The sequence below is a fragment of the Myxocyprinus asiaticus genome, chromosome 33 (genome assembly GCF_019703515.2).
Source record: "Myxocyprinus asiaticus isolate MX2 ecotype Aquarium Trade chromosome 33, UBuf_Myxa_2, whole genome shotgun sequence".
Taxonomy (NCBI): domain Eukaryota; kingdom Metazoa; phylum Chordata; class Actinopteri; order Cypriniformes; family Catostomidae; genus Myxocyprinus; species Myxocyprinus asiaticus.
In genome coordinates, this window is record NC_059376.1 from 29,995,856 (window position 1) to 30,019,010 (window position 23,155).

General features: G+C 38.7%; 1 protein-coding gene across 3 annotated transcripts; it reads right to left on the bottom strand.

Annotated features, from left to right (window-relative positions):
* Positions 1–1,635: 1,635 nt before the first annotated feature.
* Positions 1,636–22,298, bottom strand: LOC127424706 (RNA exonuclease 1 homolog). Of its 3 annotated transcripts, XM_051670109.1 has the most exons (17): positions 21,669–22,294; positions 20,316–20,488; positions 16,697–18,477; positions 16,034–16,138; positions 15,495–15,711; positions 13,340–13,488; positions 9,580–9,717; positions 9,228–9,348; positions 6,706–6,831; positions 6,408–6,545; positions 6,003–6,116; positions 5,820–5,893; positions 5,363–5,473; positions 5,034–5,149; positions 4,797–4,935; positions 3,403–3,523; positions 1,636–3,146 (listed from the first exon to the last, which is right to left on the bottom strand). In XM_051670109.1, exons 3-17 carry the CDS (start codon positions 18,368–18,370, stop codon positions 3,058–3,060), a joined length of 3,432 nt encoding a protein of 1,143 aa, XP_051526069.1. In that variant the 5' UTR covers positions 18,371–18,477; positions 20,316–20,488; positions 21,669–22,294; the 3' UTR covers positions 1,636–3,057. The 3 variants fall into 3 exon arrangements, with proteins under 3 accessions (XP_051526069.1, XP_051526068.1, XP_051526067.1); XM_051670108.1 differs by lacking the exon at positions 20,316–20,488 and having other exon boundaries at positions 21,669–22,298; XM_051670107.1 differs by lacking the exons at positions 20,316–20,488; positions 21,669–22,294 and adding an exon at positions 19,189–19,505.
* Positions 22,299–23,155: the final 857 nt, after the last annotated feature.

Here is a 23,155-nt window from a genome sequence, read left to right on the forward strand (position 1 = left end):
CACACTGGAACAGCGTTTTCCTCCACCGAAAATGGAGCATTAAGAAAACACCCTCCATTACTGCATTACCACAGTAGAAAGTTTGAAACGATAACAGATTAGTGTGGGTGTTAGTCCTGCTCATCTAGTGTCTTAGATAATTGCTGAAGGACCAGCAAATACTTTTAAGTATTTAAACAAGAAGCATTTAGCAAATAACATGTAACAGACTGTCCACTAAACTATGGAAACAAGCCTAAACGAAACCTCTCCAATTAGACAAATCCGTGGCTCGAGCATGGCTTATCTTTCTGTCTGACAGATCAATATTGGAAATAACTGAAGGACCAGTGGCCTAATTAGGCCACAAGATTGTACTTAACAGGGCTAATGACCTATGAGATGCAGTTAGTAATTTTATTTTGTTTATTTATTTTTTTAAATTGTCATCGAAACACCACAGAGGCTGCTTGTGGGCGATTCCCTTCCCAGTACGGGGTCCATTAGCCCATGACCATCAATCCTTTCCCCAGCGACCCGCAGCAGTCAGAGGTGATCAGAGGAGTTACTGATCGAACTTGATAATGACGAAGACTTTAAGCTGTTTCACTGCACATGGTCAAAGCTCCAAATAAACACAAGGAGAGTCACCCCCCTCCAGGCCACCCGCACATTGTGCACAATATTGATTCTGCCATAGTTTTAATACCTGGGGTCCCCATAAAGAGCAGAACTGTGACATGAAATGACTGGGGCCCAGGGTAAACACATGGGCCTGGGGTGAGAGGGATACAATGGACCTCCCCATATCCCTCCACAGGCTCTTTGTGTCATTTTGTTGTCCAAGAAAACAGCTGCTGAAAGAGTTCTTAGTCAGGCACCTGCTGAAAAGAGTCTCATATATACACATACAAAATAACTGGAGTAAGTGGGAGAAGTGGTACAGACAGGAGAGATAAATGATCAGAGAATATCAGAGTACAGGCCTGATGTGTATATGAAAATTGACTTGGATATGTTCACCTGTGCATTTGGAAATTAAACAGGGAACATACTGACACTATTAGAGGTATTAACTTCCTTTAACCACGTCAAACAGACTGTGCGTTAATTTTCCATTCAGTGGCCCAAAAAAGTAATTAGACACGAAGACCCACTTAAAACTAAATGAATATCAGTGCATTGGTGGACAAAATATCAAGCCAAGTGTCATGTTTTTTTGAAGAAAGATAGTACAAGCTCACTTTAAGCAAATTAAGTCACAAAAATAAGAATCAGGTAAAATAATTGTGTATAAAGTAAATTCAGTAATGTAATAGATATACTGTATACATTAACGTTAAAAATAAAGAAATTATTTGAACAATTTCTGGTTGTCAAAATGTCCATAGTTGTGCTGAACTTCTGTTGTTACTCTGCTAGGGAACAGACTTCATATTTCAAAATTACCGTTTGGATCATGTTGGTTGAAAGTAATTGCAAAAATGGCTTAAGTTAATTCTGAGACAAGGCCAATTGTTTGCAGATTCCACTTGGTTTGATATTTTGTTTTCTAATGCAATGAAATTCATGTGGCTCAAGGGTCCAAATATGTTTTTAAAGCCATTATATGAAGGCTGAGGTGGGTTGTAACAGACCATTTCATTTTATGAAAACTGGATTATTAATAGTTTAATAGAAAACAAATCTAAAAAGCTACAAAAACACCTCTAATACAGCATATATTCATCTCATGGCATTATTACATTCACATTTTTGAAGGGGAACGCGTTTTTAGTTTTAGTTTCTGAAAGTGATGTTTTTCACATTGCAGGCAGCATTTTGCATTTTAAAAACTGATGTGACATTTAGTTTGTCAATTTACAAAGTACTGCATCAAGCTTACACGGACTAAAAAGCAAAAACTAAATTAACACCTCTTCAAAGTAAACATTTGTTTATTTTCTTCAAATAGTCCCGTTGGTTCATGAATTAGGTGATCAATTAATAAATTTAAACGCAAACAAATTCTCAAAATATAAGTATTAATTATAGAACAGATAATAATACTGTCCTGGTTAACAAGGCATTGTGTCATGAGAATGCCACAGAAAAATCTATTTTTACATATTTGCAGATAGACAGCATTTATGAGTATGTGGATTGCTATACATTATTACTAGAGGAAGTGACATCACATCAGCGCTGATAAACATGGTTTCAAGTATAATTAAGGGTTCAATATATAGCTAAATCATAAATTTCACAAGTACAAACTTCCTTCGAGTGCAACACTTAAACCTTCCATAAAGGATTCCTGGAGCCACTGTCATTAAAACAGCATCAAAACTGAAGACATTTATCAAAAATATAGAATACTGTTTTAACTCAACAAAAAGACCACTACCCCCAATAAATAAATTCTTTTTCAAGGGGTTAAAGGGATAGTTAAAAAAGCCATCATTTACTTACCCATGTTGTTCTAAACCTGTGACTTTCTTCTATGGAACACAAAAGGAGATGCTAGCCAGAATGTTACTTTCATTCACTTTCATTGCATCTTTTTTTCATACAGTAAAAGTGCATGTTGACTGAGGCTAGCATTCATCCTTATTGAAGCTTAATAGCACATTATTTCTCATTATGGGTTTCACAGAAGAAAAATATCATATGAGTTTGAAACAAAATAAGGTCAATGAGTAAAGGACAACAGAATTTCCAGTTTTGGGTGAACTTTCATTTTACATCTAAACTGAAGACATGATGATGGCCATAACCAGGTCTGTTTAAGCATGGTGGGTGTTAGGATTGTTCCACAGATTGCTTTGATAGAAGACCAGCTCGGGTGGCTAGAAGCCATGGTGGTCTAGGCTTTACAATCTAACACTTTATCCCCACAGGTCTCCTCTTTGTGTCAGTCCATTGCGCTCTCTCTCTCGCTCTCATTTAAACTGCAGCATTTAATCTGAAGCAGTTCATCCGAGCCAAGTGACGCAAAACCCATTATGAAGGGCTTCACAAACTCTTCTTCCATGCCACTCTCTTCATCAAATCCTTCCAGGTCATAATGTAGCGACAAAGAGCCAGTGGGGTAAAAGGTCATCTCTTCACCTTTGCATCCTCTTTGATCTTCCAGATCATGAGTTCCATGCAGGCGCCCGCATCCTCACTGGAGTCATGCCCCCCCACTGTAAGGAAAGGGAGTATAGACATGAAACATGCATACAGTCTAGAGCAATCATTATTTAGATCCTAAGTAACAATTCTTTTCAATAAATTGTTTGATCCTGTTCACAAAATAGGTCTGAATGATTTGTTCATTTTCACAATGTTCATTTTTCAGGGAACTATTCCTCTGAATCAAGCAAAAACGCATCACAGTACAATAAAATTGTTGCTATACAAACAGCTAATACTAGAAATAACACACAGTAGCATCCTCACCATTGTCCTGTATGATTCGTTTGAGGTAGTCAGCCATAAGGTTTCGTAGTGCCCGTTTGAAGGGCAGACCCAAGCGATGAGGAAACACAATGGCCGTGTCCACGACCGTGCTGTGAATAAGCTAGTAAACAGAGAGCATATGGCGACAAGATTAAGACAAAGAGCAAGAGCAGACAGCATCATTTTTAGCAAACACTCATTAAATGTTCACTAAAAGGGACAGTTCACCCAAAAATGAAACTTCTCTCATCATTTACTCACCCTCATGCCATCCCAGATGTGTATGACTTTCTTCTGCAGAACACAAAGATTTTAAGAAGAATATCTCAGCTCTGTAGGTCCTTAAAAACCAGTTGTGTCTTATAGATTACTTTTATGCTGCCTTTGTGATTTGAGCTTCAAATGGTCTGGCCACCATTCACTTGCATTGAATGGACCTACAGAGCTGAGATATTCTTCTAAAAATCTTAATTTGTGTTCTGCAGAAGAAAGTCATACACATCTGGAATTGCATGAGGGAGAGTAAATGAGAGAAGTTTCATTTTTGGGTTAACTATCCCTTTAAAAGACAAAAAACAAACAATGGCACTGTTCCAAAAAAAACCTTGAGCCATCTTGCTACCTTCTGTCTACATAGGTAGCTCCCATCTAAGACAGCATCCTTACACAAAATGAACCTCAATAGTGGCTGACTTGCACAAAAATTAAATTCAGGGAATTCGTATTTCTATAGAGAAAGTATTTGAACCCAATATAGATTCCTAATAAGTTTAAGGTACTCTATTTTGTGCTTATAACCCAAATATAGCGTTGATAGGTAATAATAACCTACTCAGAATAATGTTGGATGCATGTAAATATAAAATCTATACATATATACGCAAGTTGGAAACACCTAACATGAAAAGCTTCAAATTATATCTTCATGATATCTAGATAATTTTGTAAGGGAGAAAATTACTTCTATGAAGCTGCAGACATAAATTTAAACAATACTGGACAATATGGATTTATTATATTCCTCACACTGCCCCTCACTTTTTTGCTTTGTAAAACAAAAAATAACATTGTGTACATTTTTGTTTAGTTTATGTTTTATGTCTTTGTTTTTGATTTGCATAGTTTATCTTTGTATAATTATTTTGGATAGAAGAGCTACTGTATGATGAAAGAGAAGATACTTGCTTTGTCCTCAAGAATGAAAAACTTTTTTTTTTTTGTCAAAATGAGGTATCTCAAAAGGCAGCATATTTGTTTTCTGCCAACTGTCTGTAACATCCTTCATGTTGGGAGCATGCCTTTGATACATAAAATGTTGTCTAGGTAGGTATGACAGCTCTTAGAATTTAAACCCCTAAGAAATATTCATAACTATAAATTGTGCTTGTGTGAACCTTAAGTGCAAAGAGGTCACTCTCTAGACTGTGTCCGATTAGAATGGATTCAGCACTGAACATGCTCAGTAGCACTGCCTGCACGTCTCTCAGGGTGATGGTGGTGTTCTCCAGATCATCATGAGTCACACCCGAGAACCTGAGCATGAATGCACACACAAAGCAGGCACAGATGTAATGTGTTGATTAAAACTGGAGAACTGAACTATAAAATCATGCTCTGAACGCAATTCCTACCGTGTGTTGTAATCCACCACTTTGCTCGCCGGCTTGACAAACGTATCATACACGACCTTGAGCTCAGAGGTAATGACAGTCACCCTGGTCAGCTCCAAGCCTTGTTTTGTGTAGCACTTGGAGGACAAAAATTTAGATGGAGGTTACAGCATTTCCATTGATTTAATACACTTACTACATTTTAAAGCAGTCTGTGGTATTTTAACCCTTTCGAATAAGATTATAGTCATGATTTATTCACCCACAATAGCATCTTTCTTTCATGTGCATGTACATAATGAAATGTGAACATTAAGTGTAAGAGTGTTCTCAAATAACGGTTCTCTCACCATCTCACAGTCCAAGGCATAGACACCTCCATTACCATCTGCAGGTAGCCGTTTGCTAAAAGTCTTCACAAAACCATCTAAAGACTCTTTACGGCCATCTTGAACATGTTGCTGAAAAAAAATGGTAATGGTCAAAAATAAGTGTTTTAAACCTTTTCAGAGATCTTATACACCTTGCTTAACATACTCTTCTTCGCTGTATAACACATACACCAAACACCTTAATAAGGCTGGATATGGCTTACTCTCAGACTTGTTGTAAGCTTTGCCTCATTCACATGTTGTCTGTAAAAAATAAAACCAACTAGCAAAAGACCAAAATTTTTTGGGACTGAAAGTATTTAATTAAAGGGGACAATATTTTCATTGCTCTTTTTTTAAATGAAAGAATGTGGTGTACTACACAGACAAACTCTAATACTGTATTTACAACAGAAATCACCAAAACATGACTTACTTTTGCTACTTCACATCCAGGAGAACCAACCGCACCAGAACAGCAATTATAAAGGGTCTCCCAACCTCCTGGCACTACATAAGACACACAAATGCATGCCAGCATTAGGCGTGACAAATGTTGAAAATGTACTGCATTATATAAAGCATCTTCTCCCTTGTTTGCACATGCACACATACCAACCTCTATTTCTACGTAGTCTTCCCCAGTGGTGACTGCACTCCTCCTTACGCACACAGCTGCCATTAGCGTTTATTCTGTACTCAGCACCACATCGACAACACACTTTGGAAAAAGCTGAGAAAGGCACACAGGACAATTAATTAAAATCAATTATTAAGATGAATAAATGATAAGAAATAAAGGAATGCATTCCCAAATGGGAGTCAATGTTGTCAAGTCATAAATGTTTAAAGTAATAAATGGCTTGCAACTTAGGTTTAATGCAAGCATGAAGACCGAAACAACATTGGCCAATGGGGTGATAATATTTTGAGCGTAGTGCCATCTAGTGGTTTGGCTGTGTGCTACAGGGTGTAATGTTTATTGACAGCAAAAATACATTGGTGAGACCATAACAAAACTCACAGTCATTGTTCTTCTTTTCTGGGAGGTTATGGACAACAGCGTGACCCGAGATCTCGGGATCAGGTCTGGGGTAGCCATGCTCCTGCAGCTGTTCCTCAGTCATTAGGTACTTCTTCAATTGTTTGTAGAGAATGGCACCTGGAATCCAACACAGAGCAAAAAATCCATACATAACGTGCCCATTTGATGAGTCTTTGGTGATACCCCACCAATACCAAGCAGGCTGTATAACCAAGAAAACACCCATCTAGACATATGTGAGTTAATGAGCTTAAGACTGAATGTGGTAGTCAAGTACCTTTAAGGTCCATATCCTGCTGTTTGCCAGAACGGTTGATAGTGAAGCTGGTTGTGGCAGCAAGTCGACCACCAAGCACTCCTTCATGGGATTGGGCCTTTCTATTCACAGATACTGCTGGACTCTCTGAAGAGACACATGGCACAAAAAAAAACACATTTTCATAATCTGACATATGCAGTCTTTCATGATCAATACCATCTTAGATGCTGGACTAATGATCATGCCGCTAACAAAACAGTTGCTAGTTAAAGCCTTTACCATTCAAAAAGACCCCTAAACTCGAAAGACTAAGATCGCAATCCCTCTCCATCACTGATATTCCCTTGAGAAAGGCACTTAGCCCCATCTTTACTGTACCCTCAGTCACTTAAGATGAACATCTGGTAAATTGGAAATACAAAACAAATATTTTTCATTAAGAACAACATCACATGGCACTTGTTCAGGATCTAGCAGAGGTGTAATAGCAATATTAACCTGGTGCGACCCCGCGTCCACATGCATGGACGTAATTTGGCTTTGCTATACTCTTTCCATAATTCTAATTAATTTAAACCAACTGAATACTGTTCACAACTCTCTAGTCTGTAATTTAAGGGTTAACCCTTGTGCGTCAATAAAAATAAAAAGATACTCAGGTCCTCAGAGGACAAAAATCTCCGCGTCAAAAAACTGCCACAAAAATATTATTCTCCACTTTCACTGACTTTTAACCAACATCAGTCCTGATCACAACTACCAAATATTCATTCATTCATTTTCAGGATTTTAACCCTTTAAATGCCAGTTTTACATCATGCCACTGTTGTTGTTTTCACACACACACACACACACACACACACACACTTCTCAATGCACACATACAAAACACACTGACATCCATACTAACACACCCCCCACACAATTTTAGCTGAATCATTTATTCAATTGGGTTGCAGTGCTCTAATACAGCAAACAGAAAATATGAAAAAAGCATGTATTTGCTCCATAGGCTAAACATGAGAAAAATGGCACCATCTGGTGGAAAATATTAAAGATTTCAATTTTGATGCCAGGGCTCCGGAATGAAAGCATATCATAGAATTCATGATTTTATGCTTTAAATGGCACTGGGATCAAATAATGCAGTTTTAATTGGTTTCAATGGGGACAATTTTGTCCTCAAGGTCCTGAGTGTAACTATTTTGTGTACACAGTGTATTATAGGAACTGAGGTTGAAATATCAAAATTCCCCCAAAAATACACACCTTTGGCAAAATTTATGCCGTTGGCATTAACACAGCCAAAATGATTAAAAAAAAAAAAAAAAAAAAATAAAAGACAAGTGTCCCGAAGGTCACACAAGGGTTTAACTTTTGGCGTACCGAGTCAGGTGACACAACAGCATGCCGTTGATTTCCATGAAGCGCTTCTATGGGTGCAGAGCTAACAAAAGTTTTTTCAATGAAACCTGTTTGGGTGTAAAGAGTAGTGTTTCTAGTTTTGTTTAATATGCCACTTCAAAAAAATTCATTCAGTTTTCGCAACATGATAAACAAGTCCACATGTGGATTTTGGGACATTATTCCCTCAGAAGTTGAAAAAACATGTTAGTTACTTTGAATAACTTTCAACATTAACACATCTGTGGGTCATTTCGCTTCATTTTAATATAAATTTTGTTGTATTTTTTGTTGTTATCACTGTTCGATATGGTTCTATTCATTAACATTTGTAAATGCATTCATATTTTGACTGTGCATTTTCGCATTGAGAATCAATTGGTTCATCCAAAAGCAGAAAAATGTTGCTTTCAGAGGTGTTATATGGAGTCAGGAAAAAGGTGCATTTCGAACTGTTCTGAAACTAGTGTAAACAGACAGCACACTGAGATTAAGTAATTCACTAAATAGGGAGCAAGGGGACATCCTGTAGCTTTCTATACAGCTAAGCGCATTCACTCCTGTAGCTTTCTATGCAGCTAAGCGCATTCACTCCTGTAGCTTTCTATGCTGCTAAGTGCATTCACTCCTAAAATCCGACCAAATGTTCAGTTTCAGGCTACAGCTGATGTTGGACGACTCAAAATGATTGGCAGACGTAAGACAATGGTAATCAATACTTAGATTCAGAATTTATAATGCTAAATTGTATTTTAACATGGTTGGCAGTGTTTGGATGATGCGCTGGTGAACTGCTGTTCAACCATGAGCATGTGGTGGGAGCAGCACACAGTACTGGCACTTATACGAGCATATATGGGCTGCCCTATGAATGCGCACAATTACTGAGAGGCAGAAAGTCCTCTGATTGGCTAAACAAACAATCTGACCACGGACATCTTTTTCGCCGCTGTTTACTGAGCCTAGGGCTTTTACAGAGACAGGTGATGTTTCATGGCACCTATATCAATGAAAACTGTATAAGGATGTTTTCCGCATGTCGTTTGATAATTTTTTTTTTTTAAATCACTAACAGCACATTTATTTTGTGTGTGTGTGTGTGTGTGTGTGTGTGTGTGTGTTTGTGTTAGACGCACTGAGGGCAGAAGACACAGGTGTGGTCTTGCTGCGGAGTTTCTTCAGTGTGTTCACAGCTACATTCAGGTAAATGTTCTTACTGCTGCTTCTGTCATACACCACCTTCTCCTCCTCCAGAGCCTGAGAGCAAACGACAACCACAAAACAGGCATTAATCCAACCAACACACTTTCAGTAATTATATACTGTATATGCCCAAGATAACCGCTCTGTCACAAAACCTTTTTTTTTTTTTTTAAAAATGGACAATTACAAAAAAAAAAACTGTAGAGCAATATGCTTATACAACAGCTATGAAAAATAGAGCTCACTACAAAAATGGAATGTTAGAGAAAAAGTTGGATGATGTACTGTCTGAAAAGCTTTTTGTTCAGAGGGATAGAACTTCAGACACTCGTCTATGAAGATGTTGAGATAACGCTGGCGGACATTAGTTGGCACCTTTGCCCCAAATTCAGCAGGAATGATGGGACACTTCATGGTAGAGCTCTGCAGTAAGAAAGTAAAGGGTAGAAAAGAGAGAAAAGGAGAAGATTTAGGGTAAACAAAAAGGCAGCCCACATGATAATGTTTATGTTACAACCCCAATTCCGAAAAAGTTGGGACAGTATGAAAAATGCTAATAACAACAAAAAGGAGTGATTTGTAAATGATATTCACCCTTTGCTATATTGAAAGCATTACAACTAAACATTATATGACGTTTTACCTTGTGAATTTCATTTTTTTTTTTTTTTTTATGTTCAGTAGTAATGTCAAATCAGATGATTGCAACACACTCCAAAAAAGTTGAGACAGGGGCAATTTAAGATTAATAACAATCTGATGAGTTAAAATAACAAGGCAGTGTGAAACAGGAGATGTTACACAGGTGAGGCAATCGTGTCATAGTATAAGGAGCCTCCAAAAACAGCCTAGTCCTTCAAGAGCAAGGATCATTCGAGACTTGTCAATTTGCCAACAGATGCTTCAGCAAATAATCCAGCACTTTGAAAACAATGTTTCCCAAAGACAAACTGGAAGGATTTTGGCCATTTCACCCTCTACAGTACACAATATAGGTCAAAGATTCAGGGGGCCTGGGTAGCTCAGAGTAAAGACGCTGACTACCACCCCTGGAGTTGCGAGTTCGAATCCCAGGGCATGCTGAGTGACTCCAGCCAGGTCTCCTAAGCAACTAAATTGGCCAGGCTGCTAGGGAGGGTAATCTCACATGGGGTAACCTCCTCGTGGTCGCTATAATGTGGTTCGCTCTCGGTGGGGTGCGTGGCGAGTTGTGCATGGATGCCACAGTGGATGGCGTGAAGCCTCCGCGGTAATGCGCTCAACAAGCCACATAAGATGTGCGGGTTGACGGTCTCAGATGCGGAGGCAACTGAGATTCATCCTCCACCACCCGGATTGAGGAGAGTCACTACGCCACCATGAGGACTTAGTGCATTGGGCATTCCAAACTGGGGAGAAAAAGGGGAGAGGATTCAAGGAATCTGGTCAAAAAAAAAAAAAACAATTCAAGGAATCTGGTCAAATCTCAGTGCGTAATGGGCAAAACGAAAACCACTTCTGAATGCGCATGATCTCCGATCCCTCAGACATCACTGTCTTAAACATCATTCATCTGTAATGGATATCAAGAACATGGGCTTGGGATTACTTTAGTAAACCTTTGTTAGTCAACACCACCCGTAAAGTTAAGACTATACTATGCAAAGCAGAAGCCCTACAGCAACACTGTCCAGAAGCGCTGAAGACTTCTTTAGACTCTGTCTAATCTTAGCTGGAAAGTAGTACAGTGGAACTGTGTTTTTTGTCCGATGGGTCCACATTTCAAATAGTTTTTGAAAAACACATCCGTTGTGTTCTCCGAGCCAATGAGGAAAAGTACCATCCAAGCGGTTGTCAGCGTCAGGTCCAAAAGCCAGTGTCTGTATGGGCCAGGGGGTGTGTCAGTACTCATGGCATGGATAACTTGCACATCTGTGAGGGCACCATTAATGCAGACATACAGTTCATCCGGAAAGTATTCACAGCGCTTCACTTTTTCCACATTTTTTATGTTACAGCCTTATTCCAAAATGGATTAAATTCATTCTTTTCCTCAAAATTCTACAAACAATACCCCATAATGACAATGTGAAAGGAGTTTGTTTGAAATCTTTGCAAATTTAAAAATCACATGTACATAAGTATTCACAGCCTTTGCTCAATACTTTGAAGCACCTTTGGCACCAATTACAGCCAAGTTTTTTTGAGTATGATGCTACAGGCTTGGCACACTTATTTTTGGGCAGTTTCTCCCATTCTTCTTTGCAGGACCTCTCAAGCTCCATCAGGTTCGGTGCACAGCCATTTTCAGATCTCTCCAGAGATGTTCAATCAGGTTCAAGTCCGGGCCACTCAAGGACATTCACAGAGTTGTCCCGTAGCCACTCCTTTGTTATCTTGGCTGTGTGCTTGGGGTCGTTGTCCTGTTGGAAGATTAACCTTCACCCCAGTCTGAGGTCCAGAGCGCTCTGGAGCAGGTTTTCATCAAGGATGTCTCTGTACATTGCTGCATTCATCTTTCCCTCGATCCTGACTAGTCTCCCAGTTCCTGCCGCTGAAAAACATCCCCATAGCATAATGCTGCCACTACCATGCTTCACTGTAGGGATGGTATTGGTCAGGTGATGAGCGGTGCCTGGTTTCCTCCAGACATGACGCTTGCCATTCAGGCCAAAGAGTTCAATCTTTGTTTCTTATGGTCCAAGAGTCCTTCAGGTGCCTTTTGGCAAACTCCAGGCGGACTGTCATGTGCCCTTTACTGAGGAGTGGCTTCCGTCTGGCCACTCTACCATACAGGCCTGATTGGTGGAGTGCTGCAGAGATGGTTGTTCTTCTGGAAGGTTCTCCTCTCTCCACAGAGAAACTCTGGAGCTCTCTCAGAGTGACCATCGGGTTCTTGGTCACCTCCCTGACTAAGGCTCTTCTCCTCCGATCGCTCAGTTTGGCCAGGCGGCCAGCTCTAGGAAGAGTCCTGGTGGTTCCAAACTTCTTCCATTTATGGATGATGGAGGCCACTGTGCTCATTGGGACCTTCAATGCATCAGAAATTTTTCTGTACCCTTCCCCAGATTTGTGCCTCGATACAATCCTGTCTCGGAGGTCTACAGACAATTCCTTGGACTTCATAGCTTGGTTTGTGCTCTGACATGCACTGTTATCTGTGGGACCTTATATAGACAGGTGTGTGCCTTTCCAAATCATGTCCAGTCAACTGAATTTACCACAGGTGGACTCCAATCAAGTTGCAGAAACATCAAGGATGATCAGTGGAAACAGGATGCACCTGAGCTCAATTTTGAGTGTCATGGCAAAGGCTGTGAATACTTATGTACATGTGATTTTTTTCATTTTTTATTTTTAATAAATTTGCAAAGACTTCAAACAAACTCCTTTCACGTTGTCATTATGGGGTATTTTTTGTAGAATTGAGGAAAATGAATTTAATCCATTTTGGAATAAGGCTGTAACATAACAAAATGTGGAAAAAGTGAAGCGCTGTGAATACTTTCCGGATGCACTGTATGTACAAATTTTGGAGCAGCATATACTGCCATCCAGCACCGTCTTTTCCAGGGACGTTCCAGAATTTTCAGCAGGATACTTCAAACCACATACTGGCCGAATAAGCAGAGTGCAGGTGCTAGATTGGCCTGCCTGCAGTCTTGACCATCTCCATTTGAGAATGTGTGGAGCATTATGAAGTGCACGATATGGCAACAAAGGCCCTGTACAACTGTGCAGCTGAAAACCTGGATGAATGGGGGAAAATTCCTTGTATACTTGTGTCTTAAGTGCCTAAATGCTTAAGTGTTATAAGAAATGGTGATGTTTACCAGTGGTAAACACTCGATTGTCCCAACTTTTTTGGAGTGTGTTGCAATCATCTGATTTGAAATTACTGTACAATTATTGAAATTCAAGAAGTAAAACATATGTTTAGTTGTAGTGCTTTCAATATAGCAAAGGGTGAATTTAATTTACAAAGCACTCCTTTTTCTTTTTATTAGCATTTTTCATACTGTCCCAACTTTTTCGGAATTGGGGTTGTAATATAGAGAGGCTTTGCCTTGAGTGTAGGGGCATGAGCCACTCTCTTCTGCAATGAAGTGGTTGTGGTCTTTGATGGGATGCCAGCTGATGTATGAGCTTTCACAGAAACCTGATCAGTCACTGTTGTGGTGGGTGATAACACCCGTCTGCTGGAATTAGTTAGGCCTGAAAATAAGAGCACACTCAATCTATTATCAAAAAAACTACTGGGAAACATTATGTATTTCAGAACATCAAATAATTTTACTCATACAGTCGGCAAAGCGTCTTATTCTGGGAGCTTGGTTTAGCGTGGGGGAAATCGATTCCCCATTACCGTTAGTTAACATGAGAAATATCCGATAAATTTGCCTATTTTAACAACGAAAAACATGACAAATCTGTTGTGTAGTTTTTTGCGCTTAAGACAAAGCCAAAAAACCTGGAACTGATTTTATTGCCTTCCAACCGACAAATATGGAAGCTAAAAGAAGAGCAATGTTGCTGCAGTCGACTATATGCTGGATACTTGATTTTGTGTTTGAGAAACATCCAAGTGGATTCAAGACTAAATCAATCATCATAACAGTAGTTCCAGCAGAGATATAATGATGAGTTAAAACCAGAGAATAAGACAAGATACCAGAGAAAGCTTTACATGATTGGAGTGGGGTGCTGCTTTTATTGGTTTTCATACTTTAATGAATCAAACTTCTATGGGGATATTGTGCTAACTGTTCAGTTTGGCGAAGTGCTTAAGGTAAAACTGCTGTAAAATGTTTAGGTACACAGTACTGGGTGTGAATGTATACTGATCTCCATTAGCACTGTCTTTACTGCCAAACAAAGTACTTAAGAAGAAACAATGAAAACTGCTTATGATTGTAGGCTTTTTTGTTATTGCATATTAATGCATATTTTGTGTTTAATACAATTTAACCCCATCATTACTGAATTTTTTGTTTACATTTTTATTGTGCATCTACTATTTTAACCTTACAAAAGTTAAGCCTTCTTGCATTGTCCGATGATGCTGTAAATTGTATAAAAATAAAGGTCTTCCACTGAAATCACATTAGCCATATCACAGGTTTCACCTCTTAAATTTGGGCTATTTTATGTGTACAATCATTTAAAAATAGCATTAATGTGTGGTTAAACACTTTAATAATCATTAAAAATATATACCAGTACATAAACAATATAAAATATATACAAAAGGATAAACAAAGCAGGAGACAAAGCAGTTAAAATGATTTAGATCCCAATCTGATAAAACACTGAAGTGTAAATGGTAAGTGTAAACTTCTGTCCTGAGACTGCTGAACTCTATGGCTCTGCAGCTCAACAGCTTGCAGCAGCGCTCTTCTTTAGGCTTCTGTATTTGTTTGTTGAAAGGCAACAAAAAAAAACAAAAAATCAGTTCTGTTTTTTGGCTTTGTCTGAAATGCAAAAAACTACACAATGTCATGATTCACTGTTGTTTTGCCTTGTGTTTAGCCTGTCTTCTGTTTTCCCCGGACTACATTTCCCATAATTCACTGCCATCATCACTGCCAGCTGTTCCCAATTGTTCTCACCGGTTTTCCATTACCTCGTGTATCCTTCTGTATATAATGCCCTGATGTTTGCTCAGTTGTGTTTTACTCCTGTTTGATGTATCATTTGTTTTTGTTTCCTGTTCCTAGTCTTGCTGTGTTCCAGTGTTTACCCTGTTTTGTACTTTGGTTATTTTCTAGTAAATTAGCTGCACCTAGATCCTGCTCTCATGACCTCTTTAAAAAGTTGCACACAACAGCTTTGTCATGTTTTTTTTTTTTTGTTAAAATAGCCAAATCGATCTGATATTTCTCTCCGTTTTTCTCATACTCCTAGGAATGAAAGAGTAACTACACTTAAAAATATAAATGCAACATGTAAAGTGCTGGTCCCATGTTTCATGAGCTGAGATAAAAGATCCCAGAAATTTTCCATACGCATTGATTAGATTAGGGCCTAATGAATTTATTTCAATTGACCGATTTCCTTAAATGAACTAACTCAGTAAAATCTTTAAAACTGTTGCGTTTATATTTTTGTTCAGTATATATTAACAGGGCTTTGCTTTTTCCCATGAATAGGTGGGGCTTCCTTACCAACTACATCTATTATACCTAAATCCTAGTGTAATAAGATATGAGGATCACTCATACCAGGCTTTGGGGAGGGAAGGGAGGCATTTGGCTGGTGTGCCACCCTCTGTTTCGCTCCAGAGAGCCCCAGAACTGGTTTGGTGGAAGCAGACACAGTCTTTACTGCAGCAGCCAGCTGTGCTGCCTGCTGCTGGGCCTTCTGCATGCGCTGGTAACAGATCTCCTGCGCAGTCAGCCTCCGATGTGGTATCGGCACAGCATTCAGTGATGTCTCCGACTGATTGAAGATGACAATTATAAAACAAAGATTAAAGATGGAGAATGCAGTTGGAAGATTAGAAAATGCAATCTGAACTAGTATAATACAATTTGACAGATTTATTGGAAATATGCTGTATATTGCATTGCAAATTCCATAAACTTCATCCACTTGCGCTTAATCTACCTGTGTCCTAATTTCAGACACTTTGTATTTTTATCTTTTTGAGAAAGACTTATGACTTAAAACTGTTGCACAACATATAAGGTTAATATACAAGTGTAATGTGCAGGGAACCAAAGAGAAGAGAGAACAGGTCCATCAACATTCCCACACTCACTTTTCCTTGAGCTTTAAAATGTGACACCCTCTTCTTCTGGCCAGGAAAGAGAGTTGATAAAGTGCTTTCGGTGTTGTCTTCCTCCTCCTCTTGCTCCTGTGAAGGCTAAAACGCACACATGAAAGTGATACTGAAACTGTCAGGTGTGCTACAAAAATCAGAAAAATTCTACCACTAGCAAAAATCTTTGCATAACGTCCTCAGAAGCCCACAATGTCATTTTAAGGAGCACTAATATTATAAGATTCAACTTATTAAACATATTAGTAATATCAATCTATAACTTCAAATGGATTTTGCAAACTGATTTGTAGAGCCAGAGACTATGAAAGAAAAAAAAAAAAAAAAAAAAAAAAAAAAAAGATCCAGTCTTCTCAAAAGTACAAAAATATACAGAAGGTGCTCTTTGGTAGGGAAAAAACCTCACATCTTTGAAAAATAGGTTCCAAGGCACTTGTCAGATAAAACCACCTATATTGGATTGGCCATTTCATAGTAGAAACAATTTAAAAACTGTCAGCAATAAAAATGTGGATTGCAAACCTATGCGTATCGGCACTACTGCCTTCTTCAGACCAAACCTACAGTAACAAACCTTGTCGAGTCCTGAACAGTCTGATGTATAAATATCATAAAGCAATATGCACTCCCTGGCTGTGGTACCTGCTTGGCTTGTCTCCCTTTATCTTCCATCTTCACCTCTTTAGATTCATTAAATATCCGTAGACACTCCTCCATCGGGTCCAAGTCATTCTCCATCTCAGCCTGCAGGCTAGAGTAGTCCACTCCTACATCATCATCTCCACCACAATCATCATCATTCTCATAATCATCCTCAGATGATGATGTAACTGAGGTTTTCCTCTTATTTACAAGGCTTCCCCATTTAAAAGCAGAAGCCGACTTCCTCACTATCCTTTCATCTTCCTCCTCAGCACTCTCGGCACCAAACAAATCCACATGCTTTAGACTCCTCTGTTTGGTCTCTCTTGCCTCTTTTTGATTGGAGGCTGAGCTGTTTTTTTTACTTTTTTCTTTATTGCTTCTGCTGCTATTGCTGCTCTTTTGCTCCTTTCCACTGGTCTCAAGTTTTCCATTTTTGTTGTCTTTGGATTTGGATGATTCCTTGTCAGTTTTCACTGGCTTGAATGTTCTGGGCTTATTGGAGTCACAGCTTCCTTTATCTTTTTCCTTGTTGCTGTGGTCGCTTTTCAACTTTCCTGACTGCTTGTTCTTGTCAACACTGTGCTTTGCCTCCGTACTTTCTTTCCGCACCTTCTCCGAAGACTTTTCTTTAGGTTTGCTGCTCCCCTCCACAATCCTACCTTGGGTCTTGTCTTTTTTCATACTCCCCTTACTTGAATTCTTTGACATCTTGTCCCTACTGGAACTTCCTTGTTTTTCTTTGTGACTGTTACTCTTTTTATTCAAGTCTTTCACCTCTTTTTCATATTTATTGCTTTTCGACTGGCTACTTTCAGTCATCTTTTTTTCTACCATTATTTTGCATGTCCTGTCCACAGCCTGGAACTCAAAGTCTTCCGATTCACTCAGTGAGAAGACATCCTCGGTTTTAGAGTCCTGCTTTTTTTGCTGTCTCAATGTACCAGAATTTCCATCACCTGACTCTCTTTCTCGTTTCAAGCCTGCGTGGATTCCCTTGAGCTGCAGTCGACTTATGGACATCGGACGATACTCTGTCCCAGAACTTTCTTCATCGGATTCAGAAAAACTAGCTGTGTATTTTGGGACGTCTGCCTTAGGTGGCAATGGCCTTAGTTTCTTTACTGTTAGAACATATTCCTCATCCTCAGATTGTTTTTCCCTTTCTGTGGGGTGAAATCTCTTTCTCCCCTCTTCCCTTGAACACAAAGCCCTCTGTTCTTTAACAGTCAGCTTAGCAGAGTAGTTTAAAAGAGGGTCATACTCCATATCCGTGGAGGGTTTGGAATTATCCAGCGTGTATTTACACTTGACAGACCTGGTGTTGACAGTAGGAGGTGGCATCACACGAGACAGTGGTGGAGGTAACACCTTTTTAATGCTTGTTTTGGAGACAGCAGTTGGCACGTACTCCAGCGCATTGCTACTGCTGTTCTCAGAGTCCAAGGTATATTTACTGGAGCGTGGGGTAGGGTTGTATTCAGTTGCTTGGCCCATCTGATAGCTCCCAGGATCATAGCCCTGATGGGACGATGCAGCAGTGGGTCTATGTCTCTTAACAGAGCTAGATGCGGGCTCATATTCCTGATCTCCAATCTGAGAGAGTTTCTTCTTGTCTCTCTCCATCTCACTGCGAACAGTCTCAATTGCCCTATTGACCAGCTCCAGCTCCATGGTGCCCAGGTCCACATCCTGACCCTCTGACAGGCTTGATGGTGGCTCCTCATTACAATTTTCTCCTGGTCTTTCAACCTCCGGACTGAATGGATCATATCCTTGATCTGTCAACAAATGCCCGAAATAGGTTTAAATTAGATACACTGAATAAGTACACTAAATAATCAGAACAATTCATTGTGTGTGTGTGTGTGTAATGTAATATATATATATATATATATATATATTATTTTTTTTTGACACACACACACAGAAAACTGCATTAAAAAAAGTGCATTAAATATTAAGTGTAAATGCAGTATATCATTTTTATTAAATGTCTCAAATATGTATTTTATTTCAGATCCCATTTTATACAAAAATATTCAATTTATGAGCAGACACATCAACAAAAAATAAAAATAATAATAATAATAATAATAATAATAATAATAAATAATTCAATAACCATTACCCAGTTGCAATACTACCTATTTTAAGCAATCAAGTGACTTTGAAACCCAGATATAAAGATTTTAGCAGCCGATCTCCAGGGCTTTCTGCAAATGTAATTGTTCAAAGGGCTTTTGCATGGTGTGCATTTGTTTATCAAGGTAAACCACACAGTGCAAACACTGCAGCATTTCTAAAGTACCATGAAAATGCTCGTCAACAATACACGTTGGACTAGCTGAACACCTGGTTAAACATATCCACAAAACAATACTGAAGAGTGTTGTTTCTTCGTTTCACCAGTAGAAAGCTTGTGCATTTAGCAACCCACAGATCCGTTTGAACAGATAGAAAACATGACATCAAATAAATCTTGGATTCACCGTTTGAACTCGCCGAAAGCGCTTTTGTCTTTCTGATATCGTTTATCCCAGAGGATGCTCGCCTTTGTTTGCTGTGTCTGAAGTGACAGTAGGGTCTGCTGCACCCATATGGACCGGCTTTCCCTTTGTCACAATAAAACGGGCAGTCAATGCCACGGAAGAACCCGGTAGATCTCAACATCGCCGTTCATTACCACGGTCACCTTATTTTCCTTTTAACGCGTATGTTTTGTCCACTACACGCATGGTTCTTCGCATTCCCGTGTGTTGCCACTTTCCTTTGGACGACAACAACAAGGCTTCACACTACGCCATATTTTAGGAGCGACAGCATGAACCGAAGGCCCCCGGCGCGTTTTCTACGCAACATAGTTGACTGGATCATTCGCCTGTATGATGTGACGTAATGGGTCAGGCTTACTAGCGCAGCAGTTTGTGACAAAACTGAACTCGGACAAGTTATGGCGGCGTTACGTTTCCCCACACTTTACCTCTGTATGGAAGCGTTATATATCGTCTTTATTCATGTAAAAGACTGAATAGCTGCTGTGCAGCGTGACTGAGGTGCAGATGTAGGTTTGTGTAGGTGTGGCGGGATATCGGGGGGTGATTTGATTGTTTAGGTAAGTGTATGAGTGCCAACATTAGGTTCATAATAACAGACACAACACGGTTTTATTTTAATAATAAAAACTCGGTACACCTCAGTCCTTCCCGCGCCGATTCTCGCAACTGAAACACGCTGAAAATTAGAAAAATGCGGAAAATTAATCGAAGGCTTGGGACCACTTTTTAAAAAGCTAATGTAGTAGTCCTTATTTATAAAAAAATAAATAAAATAAAAATAAAAACACGCTACAGATGGTCATCTACTACATTTCTGAAAGTGTAGTTACCTCTTGTAAGTGACAGCAACTCTTCGGTAACAAATTTGCCATAACCACAGTTACCGCTAAACTACAATAAACCGTAGGCCTAATATTTGCCACCACCGTCATGTCATCGAGAAGAGGTAATGACAAAGATTCTTAAAGATTAGACGGCTTGAGTGTCCAATATTGATGCATTATGTCAGGAGTTGTTACCATTTAAACACGGTCAATTTGTGTAAAGGAGAGCTGACTCACCTTATACGTAAGAGACATCGTACAAAGTGGGTCCGCTAACTAAAGCATTTTGTCAGGTTTGTGTATGTGGGCCACATAAACACCTCAATCAACTTGACGCAAACGGCAATCATTCCCGAACTCCAAACTTCGTCACAGATGTGTTGGTCTCACTTTTATAAAGGCGCATTCACCTGAAAGCCATTTAAACACTTAATTAGATGGACAGCCTCTCAACCGAAGCCAGGTCTCATTAGAATTCAATTGAAATCAAGAACTGAAAAAGTGCAGTAAACTGCAATAAATAATTATTTCTTACTAGTTGGAACATTCGAGTAATTCACTTAATATGATGCCACAAAAGTGTTAATTCCATGAACAGCAAAAATGGAAAAAATAAAGAAAATATAGATGTATATCCAATGAGAGAATATAGCACATTATCAAATGAATAAAAAAATAAAGGCTGTCATCATAAGGTTTTCACACGCCAGAGGGAGACATACCACAGTGTAAAATGTATTTGTATTTAACGTGTGAACCATGAGAGTCCCCCATTTCCTTTAATTATAATACAATAAACTTTATTTATAGAACACCTTTCATACATTAGTAGCTTAGAGTGCTTAGCAATATTAATTTATTCAATATTTATTTACTTAGTACAAAGGTACAACACGGCTAAAGGCCCCCATGGTAAAAGGCACTTTTCATTTTATTTTTTTGAAATTGCAACAAAATCTACCACAGTACTTTCCTAACCACATGTTTGTCTATATACACTGCAAAATAATCCTGATCAATGAGACCATTCAGTGCCATGCCTAAAGTGTGATTTTAAGGTTATTTGATGTAATATTTAATAATTTTTAAAATGTTGCAAATGTATGTAAATAAGCCTCTTACCCCCAGGTATGGGGTAAAATGCTCCCTTGACACCTTTAAAACAATTTTTTTTTTAATCAAAACAGCCTTCTGTTTCTTTTCACAAAATAATGGTGCTCCATCAAAATTCAATAAAAAGACATTTATTTTTTCAATCATGATACACTTTGTGACTAGAAAACAAGCTTATTTCCTTTAGCCCCATTGTACCCTACTTTTCACTTTTGTACTCTTATATATATTTGTTATGTAATTTATACATATATTGTATAAGTGTAGTATATTTATACATTTCTACAGTATTTAACATATAAAGTGAACGAGTTTAGATTAATTGTATGCTGAAATACTCTTCTACTCTACTTATATACTCTTACTCTTTTTATAAGTATAAAAGTACTACAATTCATATATATGAATAATCTTAAAATAAATTTATAACCAACAGAATACTTGACTTGCAGTTTAGCCGTGCATTTATCCACTCACATTTGTAAGTCTGAGGACACACTGTAGTCAGTGTGATCCCAACAGCATGTTGACTCACTTCCCTCCTCATGTTCAACCCACACTTTTACAGTAGCCTGCAGGGCCGGAGTGGCAGTCGGGAAGATCGGGAGAATTCCCGCTGGACCGGTCAAAATTGGGCCGGTTAGGTCCGAATGTTGATTGACAAACCTTTATCATATGTCGCATAACAATTGCCAGCAGTCTGTAAAATCCGCTATTTAAATGATCAGAATTGCGTTCCGTATTATAGCGGACGCAGTCTGTATTTTATCAACTCACACCCAAACAAATCAGAGAGTAGCCTGTGAGAGACCAAACTGATGTGGCGCCGCCTCACTTGACAGTGCGGGAACGATCACGGAAGATCCATCGAGAACAGATAGGCTACTAATAGCTGAATGGATGAACGTGCTTCAGGTACAAGATCATCATAAATTTAATACTGACTGCAGTCTCACAGTCTCAGTCATTTAATCTCTGAAATCCTCTTCCCTAGCAGTGCAGAATGATAATAGCAAAATTATTTTTTGTCATAAAATAACAGAATACTTAAAGTAAATGAATACAGATGCAACAGCACGACACGGTACGAAAATTAATGAGACTTAACAGCTCTCAAAAGCTTAAACTCAACGAAACAAACTGCACAGAGTGCCTTCAATGTTGTATCATGCGATAAAAGCCTCTTAAAGAGACAGTAATCATTTTGCCTTTGTCCTGAACATTTACATTCCAAGTAAAAGAAAAGTACAAATGTGTTATTTTTAGTCTTTTATTTCACTCTTACGTTGTAAAATGTAAAAACAATCACTCAACCTTCGTTGTTTCACTGGATCTGTTGCTATTTTAATTATCTAAACTACAAAGCACTGACCATTTAAAGTGTGAGCCTGTGCATCTTGAAAGAGTTATAAATAGTTACAGTTCTACAGTATTATGTGCTAGATAGTCTTTCAAATAAACTTAGTTTACCCAAAAATGAAGTTTCTCCCATCATTTACTCATCCTCATTCCATCCCAGATGTGTATGACTTTCTTTCTTCTGCTGAACACAAATTAAGCTTTTTAGAAGAATATCTCAGCCCTGTTGGTCCTTTCAATGCATGTGAATGGTGATCAGAACTCAGAAGGTGCAAAAATCACATAAATGCAGCATAAAAGTAATCCATACAACTCCAGTGGTTTAATCTATGTCTTCAGAAGCGATATGATAGGTGTGGGTGAGAAACAGATCAATATTTAAGTTTTTTTACTATAAATTCTCCTCCCTGCCCAGTAGGGGGCGATATGCTTATGTAAATCACCAAAAACAGAAGAAGAACTCTTAAGAGAGAAGAGCGCTTATGAAAGTGAAAGTGGAGATTTATAGTAAAAAATGGCTTAATTATTGATCTGTTTCTCACCGCTTGTCATTTACTTGCATTGAATGGACCAACAGAGCTGAGATATTCTTCTAAACATCTTCA